Source organism: Neofelis nebulosa, chromosome 1 (assembly GCF_028018385.1).
Source record: "Neofelis nebulosa isolate mNeoNeb1 chromosome 1, mNeoNeb1.pri, whole genome shotgun sequence".
Taxonomy (NCBI): Eukaryota; Metazoa; Chordata; class Mammalia; order Carnivora; family Felidae; genus Neofelis; species Neofelis nebulosa.
Genome location: NC_080782.1, coordinates 98,322,067 through 98,346,329, shown reverse-complemented (window position 1 = coordinate 98,346,329; position 24,263 = coordinate 98,322,067). Strand labels below are relative to the sequence as shown.

General features: G+C 34.7%; 1 protein-coding gene across 1 annotated transcript in view; it reads right to left on the bottom strand.

Annotated features, from left to right (window-relative positions):
* Positions 1 to 7,320: 7,320 nt before the first annotated feature.
* Positions 7,321 to 24,263, bottom strand: part of TBCA (tubulin folding cofactor A) — a 78,502-nt gene continuing 61,559 nt past the window's right edge. The window contains exons 2-4 of the mRNA XM_058729057.1: positions 23,045 to 23,150; positions 9,717 to 9,803; positions 7,321 to 7,615 (exon numbers count right to left, since the gene is read on the bottom strand). Of these exons, the coding sequence (XP_058585040.1) occupies positions 7,535 to 7,615; positions 9,717 to 9,803; positions 23,045 to 23,150 (274 nt within the window). The 3' untranslated portion in view covers positions 7,321 to 7,534. The remainder of the gene's footprint in view (positions 7,616 to 9,716; positions 9,804 to 23,044; positions 23,151 to 24,263) is intronic.

Below are 24,263 nucleotides of genomic sequence, written 5' to 3'. Positions count from 1 at the left end.
ATGATAGATGCTGAAAAATGTTCATGCTTGTTTTCTCTGCCTCACTTGCCAAAGGGAGGATGTAGACCTATAACCTTGGCTCCACAAATCAGAAACACTCATCCTAGACTTTGCAGTGGGAACTGGTGTTGCGGAGCAAAGATGAGAATGTAGTGCTTTCTCTGGTGGTAATGGTGGTGGAGGTGGTGGTAGCCAGAATTCCTAGGACAGCTATGGCAGAGAGGGAACCAGTGTGTGCAGTGTCCAGGGGGTAGTCATGTAGAAAGAACTAATGATTTTAGTGTCTGTACAGATCTGTCCTGCAACATAATTTGGGGATTGTTATTAGCTACACAGCCAATATTTATTGGCAGTCTTCATGAGTTGTATGTTCCTCGAGAGCAGAGATCTTTGCTTGTCTTGCTTACTATTTCATCCAAGCTCCATTATAGTGTCTGGCTAATAGTAGAGGCTCAAGAAATACTTGTTGCTTAAATTTACAGTTGACCCTTGAACAACATCAGGGTTAGGGATGCTGATACCTCCCTCCCATGTGGTAAAAAATCTGCATAGAACTTCTGATTCCCCAAAAGTTGACTACTAATAACCTGTTGACTGGAAGCCTTACTGATAACATAAACAGTTGATTAACACGTAGTTTGTATGTTTTATGTATTATATGCTGTATTCTTATAGCAAGCTAGAGAAAACCAAATATGAAAATCGTTAAGACAAAATATATTTATGGTACTGTACTGTCTGTATAAAAAAAATCGTGTATAAGTGGACCCACACTGTTCAAACCCATGTTGTTCAAGGGTCAACTGTAATTTTTTAATCCATTTAAGCTTTGTTGTGTGGGATGAGATAAAAATCTATTTTTCTCAGTAGGTAACTACTGAGACTTGCCTAATTCCATTTATTTATTATCCATCCTTTACCTCTACCAGGTACTTAGGTATTTATACATACTTGGGGCCTGTTTGGGTTTTCTATCGGACTCCTCTGAGTTTGTTTTTTTGTTTCTTTGTTTGTTTAGAGAGAGCAAGACGGGGGTGAGGGGTAGAGGAAGAGAGAGAATATTAATCAGGACGCGGAGCTGGATCTCACAATCCTGGGATCAAGACCTGAGCCAAAATCGAGTTGGACACTCAACCGACTGAGCTACCCAGGCTCCCCTCTACTGACTGAGTTTAATCTTGTGCCAGTTTCAGTGTTTAAATGCAGTAGTTTTAAGTTTCGACATCCATCTGCACCATTTCCTACATTATCCTCTCTTCCTTACGAATTCTCCATTTTTAAGATTTTCTTGGATTTTCTTGATTTTTTCTCTCTCTCTAATTTTGGTAATTGTGGTATTACATTTATGTATTTACATTTTTTTAAAGTTTATTCATTTTTGAGAGAGGGAGAGGGAGAGACAAAGTACGAACGGGGAGGGGTAGAGAGAGACAGAGATACAAAATCTGAAGCAGGCTCCAGGCTCCAAGCTGTCAGCACGGAGACCAACACAGGGCTTGAACTCATAAACTGCTCGATCATGACCTGAGCTGAAGTCAGATGCTTGCTTAACCGACTGAGCCATGCAGGTGCCCCTACATTTATATATTAATTTGTGGAAAATTTACATCTTTAAAATATTTTCACTAAGTGTATTAGGTTTCCTATTTCCCTACACACTCACTGCATAATATCAATTTAAATTTCATTAATCTTGGGTCACCTGGGTGACTCAGGTAGATGAGCGTCTGGCTCTTGACTTCAGCTCAGGTCATGATCCCAGGGTGGTGGGATCAAGCCCATGAGTCAGGCTCCTAGCTGAGTGTGGAGCCTGCATAAGATTCTCGCTCTCCCTCTCTCTCTCCTTCTCTCTCTCTCCCTCCCTCTGCCTTCTCCCCTGCTCCCATATGCTCTCTCTTAAAAAAAAAAACAAAAACAAACGAAAAAAACTGTTAATGTTTCACCAATGTTTTCTTCTTTCTACCTTTCAATTTTTTTTCCTCTTTATATTGAAATCTTTGACTCAGTTAAAATTTATTTTGGTGTGAGAAGGGAAATAGAGATCCAGCTTTATTTCTACCCCTCATTGATTAGCCAGTTATCCCAATATGATTTATTAAATATTCTCTTTCTCCCAAGGTTCTGAAATTTCCATAAGCATATGCTAAATTCTCATAAATATATATTTGGGCTTACTTCTGGGTTCTATTCTCTTATTTTCTTTTACCATATATTTAATTACTGCAACTTGTAAAAACAAACTTTTAATAGTGAGCAAAACTAGTTCTCCCTCATTACTATTCTTTTTCATATCCCTGTCCCAGTTTTTAAATTGGATTTCATAATAATTTCCTAAAATTCTCATCTTCCCCCAACCCTGATGTATTTAATTCATCGGATTTACAGACTGACATAGAAATAAAACACATTTGACATTAACTTTCCATATATAGTACAAGTCATTTTTTAAAATGTTGTCCTCTATGACTCAGTAGGGATTCGTTTCTGCACTTTTGGTTATTTCTGGCATATATCAAAGCTTAGGTTCTGTGTATTAGTTTCTTAGACTGCTATAACAAAGTGTCACAAACTGGGAGGCTTAAAACAACAGAAATGTATTGTCTCACAGTTTTGGAGGCTAGAAGTCGCAAATCAAGGTGTTGACAGAGCCATACCCTCTCAAGGAATCTAAGAGAATCTGTTCCGTTCCTTTCTTTTAGCTTCTAGTGTCACTTTTGTGTTCCTTGGCTTGCATAAATCTAATCCCTACCTATGTTGTCATCTGGCCTTCTCTCTCACGTTATTTTTGGACATCAGTCATAGATTAAAGGCCTACCCTAGTTATGAACTCACTGCAACTAATTACATCAGCAAGATGTAATTAAAAAAAATTTTTTTTGAAGTTTATTTATTTAGAGACAGACAAAGACAGTGCAAGCAGAGGAGGGGCAGAGAGAGTCAGAAGGAGAATCCCAAGGAAGCTCAACACAGGGCCCTAAGCCCCGCTTGAACTCATGAAACCCTGAGATTATGACCTGAGCCAAAACCGAGAGTCGGACGCTTTACTGACTGAGCCACCCAGGCACTCCAGCAAGGACCTTATTTCTAAATACAGTCACATTCTGAGTACTGGGGGGTAGGATTTCAACATATCTTTTTGGGAGATATAATTCAACTCGTAACAGTTTCATATACTAATTTTGCAGCTACCCACTTTAATTACCTCATCTCTTCTAATTACTTTACAGGTGACTCTTGTGTTTCCCTAGTACATATCAACTGCATACAGTGAAAATGATCTTTTTCACTTTTTCACTATTTCACACTTCATCCTTTATGTAGTAGTGTCTTTGGTAAAAACTATATCACACCCAGCCAACAGATATTTTTAAAAATTTGCTTCATTGTTTTTAAAATTTGAATTTGGTTACTGAAGTGAAACATTTTTGAAAAACCTATCCATTTGTATTTCTTCTTTTATGAACTGTGTGTTTCTATCCTTTATTTTTTATACTGGGGATTCTTTAATTTGAAAGGGCTCTTTGTGCATTAAAAATATTAACCTCTTAATTCCCCCAAGATGTTGAAAGAAACTTGTCAACTATCCAGCAGTCAACAGAAAGCAATAAACAAAATATAAGGTTCTGATCTACTGTTTCATAAATTAATTATACCTTTCAGTGCAACAGTCCAATACATGAACAAATGCCTCTCGTATTATAAGAGCAATAAGACGAATAGTGGAGTGCAATATAGATTTTTATGAAGCACTCTTGAAAATTTCAAGTACACTAATACTTATAACTTGTTTCATAGTGCACCATTTCTCAACCATTCAATTTCTTTCCAGCTAAAAGCACTCAAAAGAGTCTCAAGGACTAAATTATCTGATTAACCCTTTAATGCCAAATGCTTCACAGAGCTTGCTCAATATACATGTCAAGTTTACACTGACATTTAAAAGGCCCTAAGTTGCCATCAAAGTAAGGATTAATCTGTCCTTGGTTTATCTAAATGACCAAATAATAAGATTTAAGTGATAACCAGCTGTAGGATATGTCCTTATTAAATTTGATAGGATTTTTAAAAAGCCAAGTAATGTAATGAAGTTTGCAAAGTAATTTAGATTAACCAGGTTTGACTGCTCAATTTGGAAGTGATTCACTGCACAGGTATAGGCATAGAGACGATTTTTAAATATTGGGCTTTGAATGTTCCTGACCAGAAAGTCAAGAGATGCTAAATGAACATTAAAATATATTGTTTCAACCAGCCTTCCTTATTCATAAAATAAACATGTGCTTATTTTAGCAGTTTTTTTAAACTTCCCACAAGTTCCATTTCTTCCCAAGGAACTGTTTGCATAACTAATGGTTATGCAATTAATATGGTACAAAATATAATAAAAGACAACCCAGCTCTTGAAACATTAATACTCATCCAAAATATAAACATCCCAAAAGCCCAGTCCCATTGACCAAAAATGTCCAAGTGAAAATGCTAGAACTTGGAAATGCTCAATGGCATTAAAACCAGCCTGGATATGGTTACTTTAACTCATTCCACAGGCTATGTTTGTACTTCTTTATCCTATGCACATTCTTACCTAGAAATGATATGCCTTTTGCTATGCAGAAAAATACAGAAAAGTTAGGTTTACTACTCAATTCTGTCACTTGTCTTTGTTTTGCCTATTTGCTCTATGAAAGCCATTGTATTATAGTCTGTGCAAGGACTAAAGGTACCTAACAAATGTTAGATGATTACATGTTACAATGACACTTTATACCTGCAATCTGTATAACTTTGCACACATTCACAGGGACAATTGTTTATATATATTGTAACCATTTATTTATATATAGGATAAATATCCTTAAGCATAAATAAATGGAGAGAGAGAGAGAGAGAGAGAGAACTCTTATAAGTAGAAGCATTTTATATTATTGTATTAGGGTAGTATTTTTCACAACCCAATAGCAGGTAGTCGTAATCATTATTAAAAAAATGAAACGGGTGCCTGGGTGGCTCAGTCAGTTAAGTGTCTGACTTTGGCTCAGGTCATGATCTCACCGTTCCCGAGTTCGAGCCCTGCATCGGGCTCTGTGCTGACAGCTGGGAGCCTGGAGCCTGCTTCAGAGTCTGTGTGTGTCTCTCTCTCTCTGCCCCTCCCCCACTTGTGCTGTCTTAAAAAAATAAAATAAAATAAAATAAAATGAAACAGAGAACTGAGAAATTGTACATATTAAAGAGGACTTCTTGTTTTACGTATATATAGACTCTTCTAAGTAGGTACTGGGTCACAATGGAAAACGTGTTTCTTATTGAGGTTTGTGGTAAAAATAGTTTGAAAATCACTGTTAAGTGTGTTTGTGATGTAACGGTATCCTTCATAGCATTCTTTCTATCACTCCAGAGGTTAGAGATGTTCCTGCTTTTTACCTATTCTACAAGTGTTTACTAAGCAACTGCTATATATTGGTTGGGGTCAGGTATTGGTGGAGAAAGAAAAAGGCAATATTACCTTTGGGAATTTCCACCCAACTGTCCCAAAGTTGTAAGGTTTTAAATCAAAGCTTAAAAACAAGTTGACACTGAATGAATTACAACTGTTCTTAACTTACTGTGCCTCTCCATGGCTGTGAAAACATTATCTGGGATGTGTCAAAATTTTCCAGGAATAAACCTTCACAGAATGTTAAGCTTCTTGCTGCTTCTGATCAGTGTCTGGAGAGAGATCCAGTATAAAATCTATAGCTGAGATAGAAATTCACTAAAGGTATACTTATTTTCATCTACCTTGTTAATTTCTCCTTTCTTAGGCTTTTTGGCAAGAAAATAATTTTTTTCAGCAACCAATATTTGGGTCCTGGCTGCAAAACTTCCCCTTCAGTATTACTTTTTTTCTGGAGGGACCAGTATTTTTTCCTATGAATATGTATGATATTTGTGTATTTGGCAGAAGATTGAAATGAGATTGTTTTACATTTCAGAAATGGTAAAATGCCTTTTAAATGATATTTTATTTGGAAAACTAAATATGGTCCCTTCCCTCTCCCATAAACCAACCTATTCTGATGCTAAATATCAACCACAAAATAATTTAGAATTTCAATTCTTCTGCTACTCAAATCTCTAATATTAAGCCTTAAGTATAAAGTTTTACATTGTAATTATGTTTTCATTTCTTCATTCTTCCCCTCCCCACCTCGTATACTTTAAAAATGGCATGTAATATTAAGGCGATGACACTTCAATTTAGAAATGCTTCTGATGTATGTTATTCCCTGATGAAGTAATTTTCTGCATGTATAAAGATTTTATTTAAAAAATTATGCATTCTGTGCTTTAAAACAATAGTACCCTTTAAAAATAACAGAATAGTATTATTTTTCTCTTCTCTTTTTGATAGGTTCAATAAACGTTATGGTTTCTAGTGATTGGTGACTTCCAAAATCAGATCAACCTTCCTACAAGTATGTATCTTATAGCAGCAAAAATTCAGCTTCTGTTTTTTTTTCAGTTACGAGTTTTAAAGTTTAAATGCTATTATTACTATTTTAGTTCTTTAGATCATTGTTCATGCTAGACTGGTGATATAAGGCTCATACACATTTTCAAGAAATAGGAGGTTAAATGAGTTGTCATATATTTTTAGAAAATAAACTGAAATGATTAAGTAATTCATTGGTTTACAACTGTACTGGAAAAAATACTTTGTGATAAAATGATACGCTTTTCTAGTCAATCAAGATAATCCAGGTTTGGCTATGGCCAGTGTATGCTGGAGCTGGCTCATATCTTCCCAACTTTGTGCTCAGTGATGTCATGTTAGTAACTTGAAATTAATCACAGTGGGAGTATTTATACCACCAAAGTCAGAGGTTCCCTTTCCATTTTGAAGATCTGTTAAACATTTCCCAGTACACCACTGACAATAGCTATTATTCCTTGAAAATACAATTCAATTCTTTGTTCATAAGAATTTTACTTGAAGACCTAAACCACTGGTGTTTTTTGTATAAATCTATCTTTCTGGGAAAAGACTTAAATGTTTCCATTGGTTAACAGTAATGGAAATGTTAGACTTTGACTACTATGAAAGGATAAATATGTGAGGCCTTATCCACAGAGAGCTTCTTTCTTTTGAAGGAATTGTACCCTATTTAGAATAAACTGTTTAAAATTTGGATTTTTAACTAAAAGAAAGGTATCTTATTTTTAACTGAATCCATACTTAGGAAGCAAAATACTTAGACTTCAAAGAGAACCTGACAGATTTTAATTCTCTGTTAAAAATGTCTATGATTTAATGATAAAAGGTTAATTAAAAATATGGTGTAAAGTATGATATAAACAATTTTATTAGACGAATTCATTTATTTGACACGTTAAATTAGGCAAAGAAAAATATATGCAACTGCATAAAAAGAATCACATTCTCCTACTACTTGAACATACAGCAGTGGTCAAAAATAATGAATTGTGGAATGGATCCCAGGATTTAATGAAAAAAAAAAACAAAAAACAAAAAAACACCCTGTACAGAAAAACTTCAGGCTTCTAACTTCACTGAATCCAATACTAAGCGTGCTTCCTTATATTCCTCAGCTTCTTCCAAGTCTTTTTCACTCTCCTGAAATGAAATATAATAAAAATTAGATCTCTCCTTCTCAGCTTTAGTCCTTTGTGATTTCCTCAAATATAAACCAACAATATAAAAATCTCAAAAATTAACACAAAAATGATTCCAATCCCCATCTAAATATTGTTTAATTTCAAAGATTTCCCATGTTCTTTCTTCCTTTATAGTGAAGAGAAGAAAAATAGGTTTGGTTTTGTTTCACTACATAGCATTCTCACAGAGTAAGTGAAAAACATGGTCATCTACAGCTACTGGCATTAAAGAATTAAATAAAAACCTCAAAAAAATTAATACAAAATTTTATTCTCATTTTGTCAACATGTCACTATACAAAAAGGATTATGAGTGGACTAAAAGTAAAAAAAAAAAAAATGATGATTTACTAAAATGTTACATATATAGAAACATTCAGACCAAATTAATCTTCCAACTACTCAAAACGACCAAGAAGGCTAGTGGTGTCACACCAGAGTCAAGTATCATCTTCAAATTAGAAAATTGAACTGTCTGCTTATTAATGAGTATTGTATGTTGTACTACAAGGAAACAAAGTACTAACATCTTTTATTTTTTGACTGAGTGAATCTTTTCTTGATACTTTATACATCAAGCTCTTGCTAATATTATTATGCTAAGAAATAAGCGAAATAATATCATCTAAGTCAATTTGCATGTTTGATTTTTACTTAAATTAAGTAAAGCCATGGTTAGTTATTCATGTCAGGTCAATAAAAGTTGGGAGCTGTACAAATAGTTGTAGAGCAGAGGGAACAGGTATGTGTGTTTATTTAATATGAAAATTTAAAGCAAAAGGAGTAAGAATTTGCTTAACTCAGACTGCAGGTAAGAATTTCTTAAACCTCTACATGACACCTAAACAGGTCTTTGTTCTCTGTTGGTAAATATAAGCTCTTTGAGGGTAGAAATATTGTTGGATACATCCAAATCACAAATATATCATCCAAAGACAGTGTAATTTTTTCAAGCAATTTATATTACTTTTTTAGCTGCTATACTCATGAGAGAAAAAAGCATTTAAATTGTCAGAAAATACAAATGGTGCTTCTGTCTCAAGGAGTATTTTAATATAGTAATTATTTTCTGCTTTCATCTATCTTTTATTTTAAAATCACAGCTTTACTTTTGTCTGTTAAGGAGAATTACCCTGCCTTTAAAAAGTTCCTATAGATAAATATGGACTTCTGTGTCAAAATTAAAGTAAAATGTAAACACTTCTCTTTTTGTTTTTTCTTGCAGATTTAGTCCTAATATTATTTGGGTAGGAAAACAAATGTCATTCTTTTTCAAAGAATACATATGATCATCTCTCACCATACTTTTGTTATGTAAGGGACAATTATAACTCAGGAGAAAGCTATGTAGCTAGTTAATATGAGCTCAAGAAATAGAAACGTAAAATGAGATTAGTAAAGGAAATGTTAGAATTCATCAAATTATCATCAAACAGCAATAACAATTGTCTTGAATACAGTATTATCCAGTTATCTTTATTAAGAAAGAAATAAGAGGACTTTTAATTATTCTTAGAATCCTTTATAAAATGATTCTGCCACTGTATCACAAAGCATTTACACTATCAAGTATGATAACAGTGTTATCCAAGGACTGCCTATATTACAAGGCTTTTTTTCCCTCTCAAATGGATTTAGGTTTGACTCTAAAAGAATTCTAGATCTTTTTAAAAATTCATTTGAAACATTTGGATCTTTCAAAATTTTAAATAGTCTGCTTATCACTAAAAATGTGCCAAAAAAGACTTTTATGTATGAAAACTAAATAATTCAAGATATTGCTGGACAATGTTAGTGCCATGAATATCTACCATGGTAACTCAAATATATTTAATTAACTAAGTTTAAACAGAATAAACATGTTAGATATAGTACTTCCACTGGAGGCATAATTTAAAACACAATTTAATCTCTATCAACTGTTTTAAAATATACTGGTATACAGGACAAGTGAACAAAATAGTCCCTAACTAGTTGACAGTGATGAATACTAAGATTTGGCCTTCCATGCATTGGACTGAAAGAATTTTTAAACAGAATACAGAGAATTTTTTACTTACTAATAACTGCAGAAGATCACTATATGCAGCTTCCAACCTGCGCTGGCAATCTGGGATCATCATCCGGGACTCTTGAAGGATCTCTGCCTATAATGAAAATCTCTGTGAGACACGCAGACATGGTAGAACTTATGTGTTTAGTTTATGCCTCTGTAAATATCTAAAACGATTGAGAGGAATCAGGAAAAAATTACAGGTATGTTAAACAGTTCGATACTTTAAACTGTGATTATAAGAAGTCAGAAAGAATGACTATCATACTGTAAAATATTCAGAGTGCAAGTTTTTGATCATTTGGTAATCACCTTCTCAGACTAAGTGAAAATTAGCTGGAAAAGCTTTTCATAGAGCATTTATTTAAAAAGGCCATTTAAAATAAACTATTTTTCCTGCTGTCACAAAGCACCTTTATCCAAAATGGGATCAGCTGGTTATATAAATATCTCCTGCATCTTCTGAGTAATAAAGAAAAACACTGTTCAGATAATATCACATGGAGATAATTACTGCATGAAAAAAGTTATTGAGTTATTGATCACATCGTGTGCACACTGCAGGAGGTTCTCACTGAAAGACAGAGGTAAAGAAAAATGAAAAGCAAAGACCAGCAGGTTCATATTTTTGATGCTTATCATGCATAAAAAGTTATTACTTATCCTTGTGCTTCATTTTAGGAGAGAGATTATTCTCCCCATGCAGTTTGAGCCAAATTACCAACCTGGCACCCCTCTGAATCTGAACTTCTGCCTATTCCTCTTGAAGACAGACACAACAGAATTAAACACAAGAATATTTATTCTCATGGATATTTCTGGACTTAAAATATAGCACTCAAAGCTGGACTGTAAAATATTGAATCATAAAAAAAAAATCAAATCATTCACTGAGAAACCAATCAACAGGAAGGTAAATAAATTAGTGCCAGATGTTGGCCCTCAAATAGGTCTGTTTCCTAAGGTGGTAGGAAGCTTTATCTCCTTAAACTATTCTCAAAAAAAAACAGATCATTTAAACATTTATTTCCAAAAAATAGTGTTTGGACAAATACCTTTGGTTAAATGGGTACAAATCCTGAACTTTTCCTAATAAGCTTTCTTACCTAGCTCATCTAAAATAAAAAGGAAAGACATAACTTAATGGTAATCATATTATATTTTAATACAAACTTAAATAACTCCCAGTACCTTCTTCCTTTTCCCCAATGGTTTTGTTATAGCTCTCACACAATAAACAAAAATCAGAATCATAATACACAAGGATGCTCTCTGTCCACATCTATTTTTTCAGGTGAAAACCTACTGTTGAACTTGTAATTCTTTTGCTAACGAGACACTGCTGAAAACTTCAGACAGAGGGTCATGACTTTACTTCACTGCTCATCATACTATACCCTGAAATGTAATCACTGCCTTTAAATTATCTTATGTATCTGGTTAGTTTGAATACATGTGAAAAATCAGTGACAGGCACATTTCATTGGATATATGATTCGTATTTCTTCCTTATGGACCTGCTTTGAGAATAGCTTATATTAATTAAACAAGATGAAATGAATATAAACAGTAAGGTCAAAAACACAGTAAGTAGAAATGTTTTTACTTGTAAAAATTTTTTTTGAAAACTTTAGTATAGTATTGTCAATGAAATAAGCTTCAAGCAATGCGGCCCCAAAAAACTTCTATTATTATTCTATGCATTATTACAGAGCAAGAATCCTCAATTCATCTATCAAAACAGAACTCTGATGTAACTAGAGCCAAAGATCAGACTCTCCCATGTACCAGCCCCAATTCATTTAAATAAGCTTAATGTATGTCTATAGGATGCCAGGGACGAGGGATATAAAAATGAAAAGAGAAGGTCTCTGTCCTCCATTCCAGTAGAGGAGCATGAACATGAAAATAAACACTTGACACGGCTTCAAGAAGACCATGCCACTGGGAGCCAAAGGCATACAGTACACTGATGACTATGATGTGGAATCCATAAACCACATCTTTATCAAGGCCATAAATCATGTACTTTACCTTGTAACAATGAATTACAACTGTCAGGAATAATTTTAGAAGACCATATATAAGGTGTGATTATATAGTAAAGACACCCCTCAAAATACCTGAACTAAACTAAATGAGTATTATCTTTCAAAATGTTCCCTTAGGAAGGGGTCACTCAAATGAATGGTACCTCTGTTTAAAATATCTGAATAAACTCTCAGTTTTTTCTAATGCTGACTAGGACAAGACTGAGGCTAAGTCAGGATCTTGGCACAGATTGGGAGGAAGGGGAGGTAGGTAAGGAGTCTTAGGGAACACAACAGGATGTGGTCTTACTTATGTCTTACTGTTTTTAAAACAAGTTGTGATTTTGGGGTATCATAATGGAAGTTAGGTAAAATGGAAGTCTGGGGAGGCTTAGCAACTCTCAGATTATAATAATGAATATATTACTAAACTAAAGTTGAATCAATTTCCTTTATAATCAAATGTAGATAAGTTGGAGAGGGAAAGGAAAAGCCGTAATTGGCAGATTTTCATTTTTTCAGAAAGAAGAGTTCCATGAAAGAATCTGGCCAATGTCAAGTTCTTTTGCTATTGCTCAATTGACATAAGATTTCTAGCTTCTTTAATGATCCATTCACCCAGGGCTGGCTATACCTAAAATAATCTATAGGCACTCTAATTTTGGTATACTGGCTGTCTCTGGAACCAACGGTAACTACATTAGTTTGCCAAACTGGGCTTTAGGGTAGTTCAGAGATTACTGTAACAATGGTTAAGTCTCCTTTTACATGGAGGTAAAATGGTAACGTGCTAATAAACATGTTAAGAAATCCATCGGACTTTTAAAAGAGACAGAAAGAGAAAAGTGTAACTACGTAAGGTGATGCATATGTTAAGGACCTTGGTTATGGTGGATATTTTACAATGTATAAATTTATCAAATCATCAAACTGCACACCTTAAATATATACAATTTTAAACTGTCCACTATACCTCAATATAGACAGGGGAGAAAGACATAAAGATGGCCTCCAATGAGCCTGCTCTTGTGCAGTCGCCTCCCACACTACATTTGGGCTGGGCCTGTGACCAAAGGAATATGGCAGCAATGGCCTTCTGGAACCTAAGACCAGCTTCCACGTGGGCTTCTTGAAAAGCTTATTTTTAGGAAATCCTTCTCTCAGGACTCAGTTGTCATGCTGTAAGAAGTGGAGGAAGGAAGGGAGGGAGGGAGGAAGGAGGAAGGAAGGATTTTGACTTGTGTTTTGTGGTTACTGATGAATGACTAAGGATAGGCAATGAATTCCATGAATAAAAAATAATCTGGGCCTGGGGTGCCTGGGTGGCTCAGTTAAGTCAAGAGCCGACTCTTGATTTTGGCTCAAGTAATGATCTCATGATTCATGAGTTCATTCTCAAGTCAGGCTTTGTGCTGACAGTGTGGAGCCTGCTTGGCATTTTCTCTCTCTCCCTCTCTCTCTGCCCTTAGCCTGCTTGCACTCTCTCTCTCAAAATAAATAAATAAACATAAAAAATAATAATAATCTGGGCCTTAATCCCTAGGGTGTCAGTGATTACTTTAAAAATAAATGGTCTAAATCCACCAGCTCAAAGACAGAGATTCAGAGATTGGGCCAACTCAACAATATACTGCCCACAAGAAACTCACTTCAAACAAAATCAAACAGAGAGTTTCAAAATAAAAGGATGGAAAAGAATGTTATCAGGCAAACATTAAAAAGACAGAAAAAGCAGGAGTGACAATATTAATACTGCTTCAGAGCAAAAAAATAAATATTAGAGACAAAGAAGGATGTTACATAATAATAAAATAATCAACAAGAAAAAAAAAATACCTAAATGTGTATGTACTAACAACAGAGCTTCAAAATACATAACACAAAAACTGATAAAGCTAAAAGGAGAGAGACAAATCCACACATATACCCAGGGATTTTAATACCTCACTCTTAGCAACTGGTAGAAGTACTAAAACAAAAAAATCAGCAAAGATATAAAACAAACAAACAAACAAACAACACCATCAACGAACAAGATCTAACTGACATTTACAGAACACTCTATCTAAGAAAGAAAAATACAAATACTTTTCAAGCACCCATGAAACATTCATCATAGTATACCATAACCGGGGTCAAACAACAACAAAACAAACAAAAATCTCAACAAATTTAAATTAAAAGAACTGAAATAACACATAGTGCATGTATGACTATAATGAAATAAAATTAAAAACCAATACTAAAAATAAGCAGGGAAATCTTTAAACCACTTAGAAATTAAACAACATACTTGTAAATAACCAAAGGGTCAATAAGGAAGTCTCAAAAGAAACAGAGAAACACACAGATAAATGATAATGAAAATATAACCTATCAAATGTTGTAGGATTAAGTTATAGCAATGCCAAGAGGGAAATTTATAGCAGTAAATGCTTATGTTAGGAAAAAGGAAAGATCTCAATTTAAAAATCTAAGTTCTTACTTCAGGAACCTACAAAAAGAAGCACAAAATAAACCTAAAACAAGAAGAGGGAAATAATAAAAATAAGATCAGAAATCAAAGAAATTAGAAATAAAAAAAACAACAGAGACAATCTAGGAAACAAAGAGCTGAGTTTTTAAAAAACTGGTAAATCTCCAGTAAAACTGACAAACATAAAGTGAGAAGGCACAAATCACTAATATCAGTAACAAAACAGATCATATCTCTACATATCTTGCAACCATTAAAGGAAAAAAATTTCACAAACAATTTTATAATACTGTTCATAATGATCATGAATTCAACAACTTAGGAGAAATGAACCAATCCCTTGAAAACTACAGACCACCAAAACTGAAATGATAACCTTAATATTTCTACAATCATGAAAGGAATTGAATTTTAATTTTTTTTTTACATTTATTTTTGTTTTTTTTTTAATTTTTTTTTTATTTGACGTTTATTTATTTTTGAGACATAGAGAGACAGAGCATGAACGGGGGAGGGTCAGAGAGAGAGGGAGACACAGAATCTGAAACAGGCTCCAAGCTGTCAGCACAGAGCCCGATGCGGGGCTCGAACTCACGGACTGTGAGATCATGACCTGAACCGAAGTCAGCTGCCCAACCGACTGAGCCACCCAGGCGCCCCTACATTTATTTATTTTTGATAGAGACAGAGCACAAGTGGGGGAGGGGTAGAAAGAGAAGGAGACACGCAATCCAAAGCAGGCTCCAGGCTCCGAGCTGTCAGCACAGAGCCCGACGCGGGGCCCAAACTCACAAACTGCGAGATCATGACCTGAGCTGAACTCAGACACTTAACTGACTGAGCCACCCAGGCACTCCAGGAATTGAATCTTAATAAAAAAGAAATAGAACTCTTCAAACCTAGATAGTTCCACTAGGCAATTTTATCAAATATTTAAAGAAGAATTAACACTAACTTTACACAAATACTTTAAGAAAAGAGAAGAGGGAATATTTTCCAGCCAATTTTACGAGATGAGAATTAACTTGATACCAGAAACAGACAAAAGCAGTATAAAAAAAGCAAACTGCAGACCATAAACTTCGATGCAAAAATCCTCAACAAAGCATTAGCAAACAGAATCCACCAATATATGAAAACAATTATACACCACAATCAAGTGAATAAGCAGGTATACAAGGCTGGTTCAACATTTAAAAATCAATCCATGTAATCCACAATATCAATAGGCTAAAGAAGAAAACTCATATGGTTTTATCACGATACAGAGAAAGCCTTTGACAAAACCCAACACCCATTCATGGTAAAAATGCTCAGCAAAGTAGGAATACAGAACTTCCTCAACTTGAAAAACACTATTTACAAAAAACGTACAGCTAACATTACACTTATGGCAAAAGACTGAATGCTATCTCCCTAAGATTAGAAACAAATGGAGATGTCCACTCTGACCACTCTCATTCAACACAATACTGTAAGTCTTAGCCAGAGCAATCAGGTAAGAAAAAGAAGTAAGACATACAGATTGAAAAGAAATAAAACTGTCTCTACTTACAAATGACATGATTGTGTCTGTAGAAAACCAGAAGGAATACACAAAAAAATCTTAGAAACTAGATAGCTCAGTAATGTCGCACGTTACAAGATCAACACACAAAAAACTGAATGTACTTCCATATTGGATAACAAAATACTGTATGTGGAAACCAAAACTAAAAACAATACTATTTATATTTTCAAAGAAAATGAAATACTCAGGTAGAAATCTAACAAAACTTCCAGGATCTATATGTTGAAAATTATGAAATGCTGATGAAAGAAGTAGGACCTAAATAAACTGTAAGACTTCTCATGTTCACTGACTGGAAGACCTGACATAGTAAGGATGTCAAATCTCTCCAAACTGATATACAAGTTTAATGCAATTCCTATCAAAACTTAGCAAGGTGTTTTACAGACCTAGACAAATTTACAATTTTTATGAAAAGGCACAGGAAGTAGAAAAGCTAAAACAAACCAAAAAAAAAAAAAAAAAAAAAGAAGAAAAAAAGGAGGAGGAGGAGAAAGTGAGAGGATTCACTCTTCCACAATGAAAGCTTACTCTACAGCTACAGTAACCAAGACAGGGTGGTATTTGTAAACAAATAGGTTAATGGATAAACCACAGGTTAATGGATCGAAAGAGAATCCCAAAACAGACCCACACAAATATGTCCAATGGCTTGAACCCACAAACCGTGAGATCATGACCTGAGCTGAAGTCAGACCCTTAACCGACTGAGCCACCCAGGCACCCCAAAACTGATCACACCTTAAAGGATAGACATAAAACCACAAAACTTTTAGACAAAAAATAGAAAATCTTTGGGACTTAGGACTAAACAAAGAGGCCTTAGACTTGAGACCAAAAATATAATTCACAAAAGAAAGCATTAGCCATAAATTAGATGTTCTCAAAATTAAAAACTGTTGCTCAGTGAAAGACCTTGTTAACAGGCTAAAAAGACAAATTACAGACTAAGAAAATATTTCCATGCCACATATCCAACAAAGGGCATTTACCTAGAATATACAAAGAACTCTCAAAACTTAAAAGTAGAAAAAGCGTCTAATTAAAAAGTGAGAAGAACAGACATTTCACTAAAGAGAATATATAGACACAAATAAGCAAAAGATATTCAACATTATAGTTGTTAGTAAATCGAAACTAAAAGCACAATTAGATATCATTACACATCTATCATGTAGGTGACAGCTATATGCTAAAATAAAAAAGCGATAATACCAAATGCTGGTGAGGATGTGGAAAAATCAAATCATTCACACATCCCTGGTGGGAAAGTAATATAGTACAGCCACTTTGGAAGAGTTTGGCAGTTTTCTTTAAAAAAAAAAAAATGTACTAATACAACACAGCAATTTCTTGGGTATTTATCCCAGAAAAATGAAAATTTATGTTCATGCAAAAACTGTCTACAAATGTTCATAGCAGCCTTTTTCATAAAGGCTGGAAACAGTCCAAATGTCCTTCAGTGGTTACACCTATGATACCATGGAATACCTGGAATACTGCTCAGCAATAATAAGAAACAAAGTTGATAGACTCTATGACTTTAGTGGACCTCAAGGAATTATTTTCCTCAAGGAAAAAGCCAATTTCAAAAGATTACATACTGTATGATCCTTCAAACAGTATTAATTACTTAGGATTTAGGGGTGGAGGTCAGGGACTACAAAGAAGTAGCACAGACAGTCTTGAGATGGAATAGTTTTCCATCTTGATTGTGGTTGTAGTTATACATTCCACATGTGACATAATTGTATCGTACTATATACAAACACACACACACACACACACACACACACACACACACAAATGAGTACATGTGTAACAGATGAAATATAAATAAGGTCTGTAGTGTGTTTCATGGTCTGGATATTATAATTATACAAGATACCATTACTAACAATGCAGCAGCAATAGTGAAGGGTATATGTGACTTCCCTGAACATTTATTGCAACTTCCTGTGAATCTATAACAAAACACAAAACAAGTGTACAAACAGAGTATCATTTATAAACTTGAGTATAGGTAACAAGAGGCAATAAAATTTTCTTGCATCAGTTGAAGCTATTGTAAATATTTTTGTTATTGATAAAAGAAATATGGTGTTTCTTGCAGAATCAATCTTGTGAAAGACACTTCATCAAATTCCTCTTTTCGACTGAAGCTTCCTATTATTTTCCACATATTTGAAGAAAAAAATTCTCCATTTTAGGAAAAAGAAACATCCAATTATGAATGTTTAACTCATGTTTCAAGTAAATCACAAAACAATGTGTGTACATCTTTCTCAAAAAGACACATTTATAACTCTGCAATTATATGTAATAACTATAAATCCTTGTTGGAAAAATTGTACCAGTTTGGTTTTTTTAACATTACTTCTGGAAAATAAGAGGAGTCATGCCTCAGGTGAAATAACAGGGATACATGTTTGATTACCACTGCTAATCACTTCTGCTCCAAGATAGGTTTAAAAAAACAAAAGACCAGAATACCTTCACTAGTTGAGGGCAAAATCCTCTGCATCCATCCCTAATTTAGATGAGGTGAGTAGAGAAGAAGAGGGATGTGGTGAGCAGAGGACCAAAATCAATTTGGGCAATATCTGAAGGTTGCGTTACACTGTTCAGCCAGAAAAGATGAATTCTTTGACTGACTGGTATTTTGGCCTCTTAGCATCCGTCTTCTGCCTAGTTACTTATTTTACAAAAACCAAAATTAGGCCTAGTCCAGGAAAGTCCAATTTGGACAACCAATTACAGGTAAGAAGTTTGGTAGGGACTGACATTATAAATGTGTGTTATTAAGATAGTTCCGGTTCAGAAGATCCAGGATAGCCAGAGCAAAATGGATCCAAATGACAAAAGAGCCAAAGTAGTGAGAAGTGGCTAAGGAGAGTATTTAGCTCAGAACTACAGTGAGACGAGGAGAGAACCCACAAAACACAGCACTTGGCTTCCTTGATATTTTCTACGAGGGGCACAGCAGATGTAAAGAAACTATTACCGACATTAAAGTCGTAGGCAAACAGGAATAAAGCAGTGCTTCTGGCAATGCAAATCCCACTGCATATAAAAAAACCATGAATCTCTGACCACCATATATAGCTAAACTAGGGAAAGGAAATTGAGAAAAGCATGTAGCTTGAGTTAAAGACAAGGTTTCATCAAACAAATAAAATTGCAGTTGACAACTGTATACACTGCAGGTTGATAATCACAGTAAACAGAAAGACTTACTGTTCTGTAATTAGATATGGGATGGTATTTTTGAATGTAAGTGTGAAGTGGACTAGGAACCTAAGAAATCATGTTATAAACCATGACTGCTGTGACAAAGCAGAGAATTTTGACATGGCTGAATGTAGATAGGATTTTTAAACAAAAATTTCCCCTTTTTATAACTGCATATGTAGTCAATGATAATGTAGTAAGAGGCTAATACTTTTAAATAACAATTAGAGCACAGGATTCAATGAAGAGTTAATCCTTACCTATAAAGCAGTAACTTTAATGAAAGATGATCAATATACACATAGTAAAACAAATTCTGTGATAATCTGTGACATTTGTAGAATTTTATTTAGAAAGACAACATATTTATTCTTCACTTCAGTAACTTACAACTCCTATCCTAGTTATACAGCTATGTTTTAATATGTTACTGGTGATTAAAAGAATAGGGCAAAGAAAAAACTAAGTGAGGTCAATACCTACACAACTGGAAAAATAAGCCTTATTTCAAGAGAAGAAGGACGTGAATGAAATGAAGTTATATACTATATCATACTATTTCTTATTAGATGTTGGAAAACGATACAGGGCATTAAAGTGAGAGAGGTACAAGAGTGATACAAATATCTACAGAAGTACATACTTCAAAAGCATTTAACCATCATAATTTTAAGAATCAAAAAGTTATATTCCACATATAAATCCTTATGAAGAGCAGTTATATCCTAAAGGTCAGTATATTGGGGGACATATTACATCTATAAATCTGTTTACAAATCCTCCCTTAATTTATGAGTATCTTATACAAAAATGTCCTCTGCTTTACCACACACAGAGGAAGGCAGGCTCTCCCAGAAGGTCAAAAATTAAGAAGGTTTTCTTCCTGGATGTTTTAAATGACACTGTGTTCCTTTTGCACCACAGATAGCAACTGCCTGCAGAAAAATCCATTTTAAGTGATTTAACACTGCTGAATTAAGTCTGGGTTGAGTGTTCGCTATTATAATTTGTAACATAATTTATATGATAAAAGCCACTGTGATTGCACTGTGTTCTAATTTTAAAAAGAAGTCTTAAGATACAATCTGCATAAGCTTGTTTATATTCTTTTTTTAAAAATTTATTTATTTTGAGAGAGAGAGAAAGCAGGGTAGGGGCAGAGAAAGAGAGGTGGGGGGGGGGCGGCAAGGAGAGAAAGAATGCCAAGCAGGCTCTGCCCTGTTAGCAAAGAGGCCAATACAGGACTGGAACTTACAAACTGCAAGATCATGACCTGAGCCAAAATCAAGAGTCCGATGCTTAACCAACTGAGCCATCCAGGCGCCCCTATACTCTCCTTTTTCTTAGTGTCATCTGGATTTTATTCTATGTGCACTGCACAATGGATTTTAAGTAAAGGAGAAAAAGATCTGATGTACCATTTTGAAGTTTATTTATTTTGAGAGAAAGAATGCAAGCTGGGGGGGGGGGAGGGGCAGAAAAAGAATCCCAAGTAGGCTCTACACTCAGTGCAAGAGCCCAACATGGTTCTTGATTTCACAGCCTGAGCTGATACCAAGAGTCGAATGCTTAACTGACTGAGCCACTCAGGCGCCCCTGATGTACTATTTTAAAGAGATCAATCTGGCTGCTGTGGTGGGAGGGAATGGAGGTGTCAAAGAGACAAAGATGTATGCCAACTAGGAGGAGGCTTTTGCAATAGTGTGCGCAAAAGATGATAGTGAACACGATTAGGGGTGGTGGCAGAAGGCAAAGAAATGGAATAAGAAACAGGACTTGCTTATATTAGCTGTGATTATTAGAGAGATAAGCACCAGGAAGACACCCACTAAATTTTTGGCTTTAGGTATTGGGATGACTGGAGGTATCATTTACTGAAAGGGGATAACAAGAGAAGGAACGGCTTTTTGTTTGGGGAAGGTGGGTTAGTTTAAGCGAAGACCAAGATTTTATTGATTTATTTTATTTTATTTTATTTTTATTTTATTTTAGAGAGAGAGCAAGTGAGCAGGGGAGAAGGGCGGGGGGGGAGGGAAAGAGAGAGAGGAGAGAGGGAGAGAGGGGGAGAGGGAGGGAGTGAGAGAGAGAGAGAGAGAGAGAGAGAGAGAGAGAGAGACTGAGACTATAGCAGGCTCCACACTCAGTGCAGAGCCCAACATGAGGCTTGCTTCCATGACCCTGGGATAATGGCCTGAGACAAAATCAAGAGCTACATGCTCAACCGACTCAGCCACCCAGGTGCCCCAGACTTTTATTTTGGACACCCAAGAGAATATCAAGTAGGTGATTAGTTGAATATATGTATCTCTGGAATGGTCAAGGCTAGAGATATAAATTGGGAGATACTGGCACTAGTCCCTCCCAAGTAAGCAGTAACTCTGGTTTTTTGTTTGTTTTGCTGCTCTTTTAAAGGCCATACCTAAAAGAATGCCTGGAACAGTATTTGGCAAGTAGCAGGGGATTCAATAAATATCTGTTGAGTAAATAAATGAGTAGACATAAAAACGATACTTAAAAGTTATAGAATGGTATGAGCTTACCCAGAGATTGTAGACAGAACTCTTAAAGGTTAAAATACACACACACGCACACACACAGGGGAGTGCAGGGTGGGGGAAGACAGCACAGGGGGAGGAGGAGGGTTTCAGCAAAGGAAACTGAAGAATAAGGATAGTGAAACAGGAGGAAAACAGGAGGCTATCCTATTAAAGATGCTAACATAAAAGAACGCTTCAAGGAGAGTGCTTGCTTACCTGTGTCAAATGCTGTTGAGGTGATGTAAGATGAGGACAAAGACATGAAAACAGTATCAGTGATGGTTCTAACAAGGGTTAGGGAATATAATCCATTCTAATAGGAAGGAAGGTAGTACAGGTACAGATGCAGATAGGTTGAAATATTTTGTCATGGGAAAAAGAGAAAGTCCCCAATAGCTTCTATTTTCTCAAGGAATTATGAAACAAGTGTCAGCTATGCTATGATGCTATGATGGATTTGCAATGATGTGGATGGAGCTTGAGTGTTTCATGGTAAGTGAAATAAGTCAGTCAGAGAAAGATAAATACCACATGATTTCACTCATGTGTGGAATTTAACAAACAAAACAGATGGACAGATGGGAAGGGGGAAAAAAGAGAGTGGGAAACAAACCACAAGAGACTCTTAAGAATAGAGATCAAACTGAGGTGTGATGGAGGGAGGTGGGTGGCGGGAAGGGCTAAATGGGTGATGGGCATTAAGGAGGGCACTTGTTGGGATGAGCACTGGGTGTTTTATGTAAGTGATGAATCACTAAATTCTACTCCTGAAATCATCATTACAGAGTATGTTAACTAACTTGAATTTAAATAAAAATTTGAAAAAAAATGCTATGATGAGAATAAATAAGCTGTTATGGGACAAGAGAGGAGGAGCACCTATCTCCATCTTTAGGTAGAGTGTAGGGGATGTTTAAAGGATAAACACGAATTTATAAGGAGAAGGTAGGTAGGAGAAGTGGGAAGAACATCTCACATATATGCAGTATGTCTGCGGCAAAGGAAAAGAGCATGATCAGGAAATGAAAAGGTCCAGGGAGGGAATAGCAAGAGATAAGGGTGGATAGGCAGGCACTCAAATCAAGAAGAACCTTGTATGCAGTACTAAGGAAACTGAAATTTGTCATGAGGAAAATCAGGAGAAGCCACTAAAAAGGGTAACATATATATTTATTTTGGTGGTCTTCAAATCAAAATATTTACAAAAATATCTGTAAATTTAAATATACAAGTATATATATATATATATATATATATATATATGTATGTGTGTGTGTGTGTATTAAGGTTTATTTATTTATTTTTGAGAGAGAGAGAGAGAGAGAGAGAGAGAGAATATGAATCCCAAGCAGGCTCCGCACTGGAAGTGCACAGCCCAACGCAGGACTCGAAGCCACAAACTATGAGATCATGACCTGAGCCTGAGCTGAAACTAAGAGTCTGATGCTTAATTGACTGAGCCACCTAGGTACCCCAAAGATTCAGTTTTACCTGCTTTTTAATGGCATAATTTTCACCATCTTCAGCTTTCATTTTTTCAATCTTTTCTTCTTGTTGTTTTGCTTCCTTTTCATACATCATTTTTTCTTTGACCAGTCTATAAATAAATCAGAAATGTTTCCAAGAATTAACTTTCTCTCTAGCAAACAGATCACAGGAAACAAAGAAACTATGTAAATATAAAACATGCTTAAAATAGCAAAGTATGTGTACTAGATAGGGAGGAGGAGAGGAAGGAAAGAAAAATACTTTAGCCATAGATGTAATATGTCTGATCCTCAGGCCCATGATATTCTATACCTCTCTAAAGCAGGTGCAAACTTCAAAACATAAAACTCTTAAATTTTTAATTAAAAACATATTTCACTATAATAATTGTATTTACAATGTAAAAAACACACTCAAAATTATTATTAGTAGTATTTCTGTCTAGCTTTATTATTAATATATGTTTTCCAAACTTTTATACATGTACTTGAAACAACATAATGGAAAAAGCTCAGCTTACTGGGAAAAAATCAGTATATTGCATTCCAAATCCAGAACAAAGAAAGACAACAATAAACTTATTTAACAATCGTTTACTGTGCATTTGATCTTATCCCTGACATTCCTTGTGTGAGGGACTGGGGTAGATAGTTTAGACATGGTTCTCTTATAGACAAATAGTGGAAACACATATTTACTTACTAAAGCAAGAAAAGGTATTGATCTTTATCAATAAATCAGGAGATTTTCAACAATAAATTGGAATAGAGAAATACAAAGTTCCACTGATTATTCCTCAGATAACCAAAATGCAGTTAACCATAATAGCTCAATCTCTTGTAATCCTGATTAATAAAAGTTTTAATATAAAACAAAAATGTAGTTCAAGAAAACAGTAATATTCTGATATACACAATATCTCAAGTAGAATAAAAAGCTTTCACAGACCATACATATTAAAAGCAGCTTTCTCCATCTGGTTTGCTTACTTATTTCTACATATATGTTGATGGGATGGAATTTAAAAATCATTATTAGAACATGGCTCTTGTTTAATCATTTGCAATGAAAATTTTTAAGTGTATTTCAAAATATTTAATTTTCATATTCTAATAGGTCTTAATATAAGTTCAGAAATCTAAAAAAAATATTTTGTCCTTTTTTTTAAATTAAATTTAATTTAAAAAAAATTTTTTTTTTCAACGTTTTTTATTTATTTTTG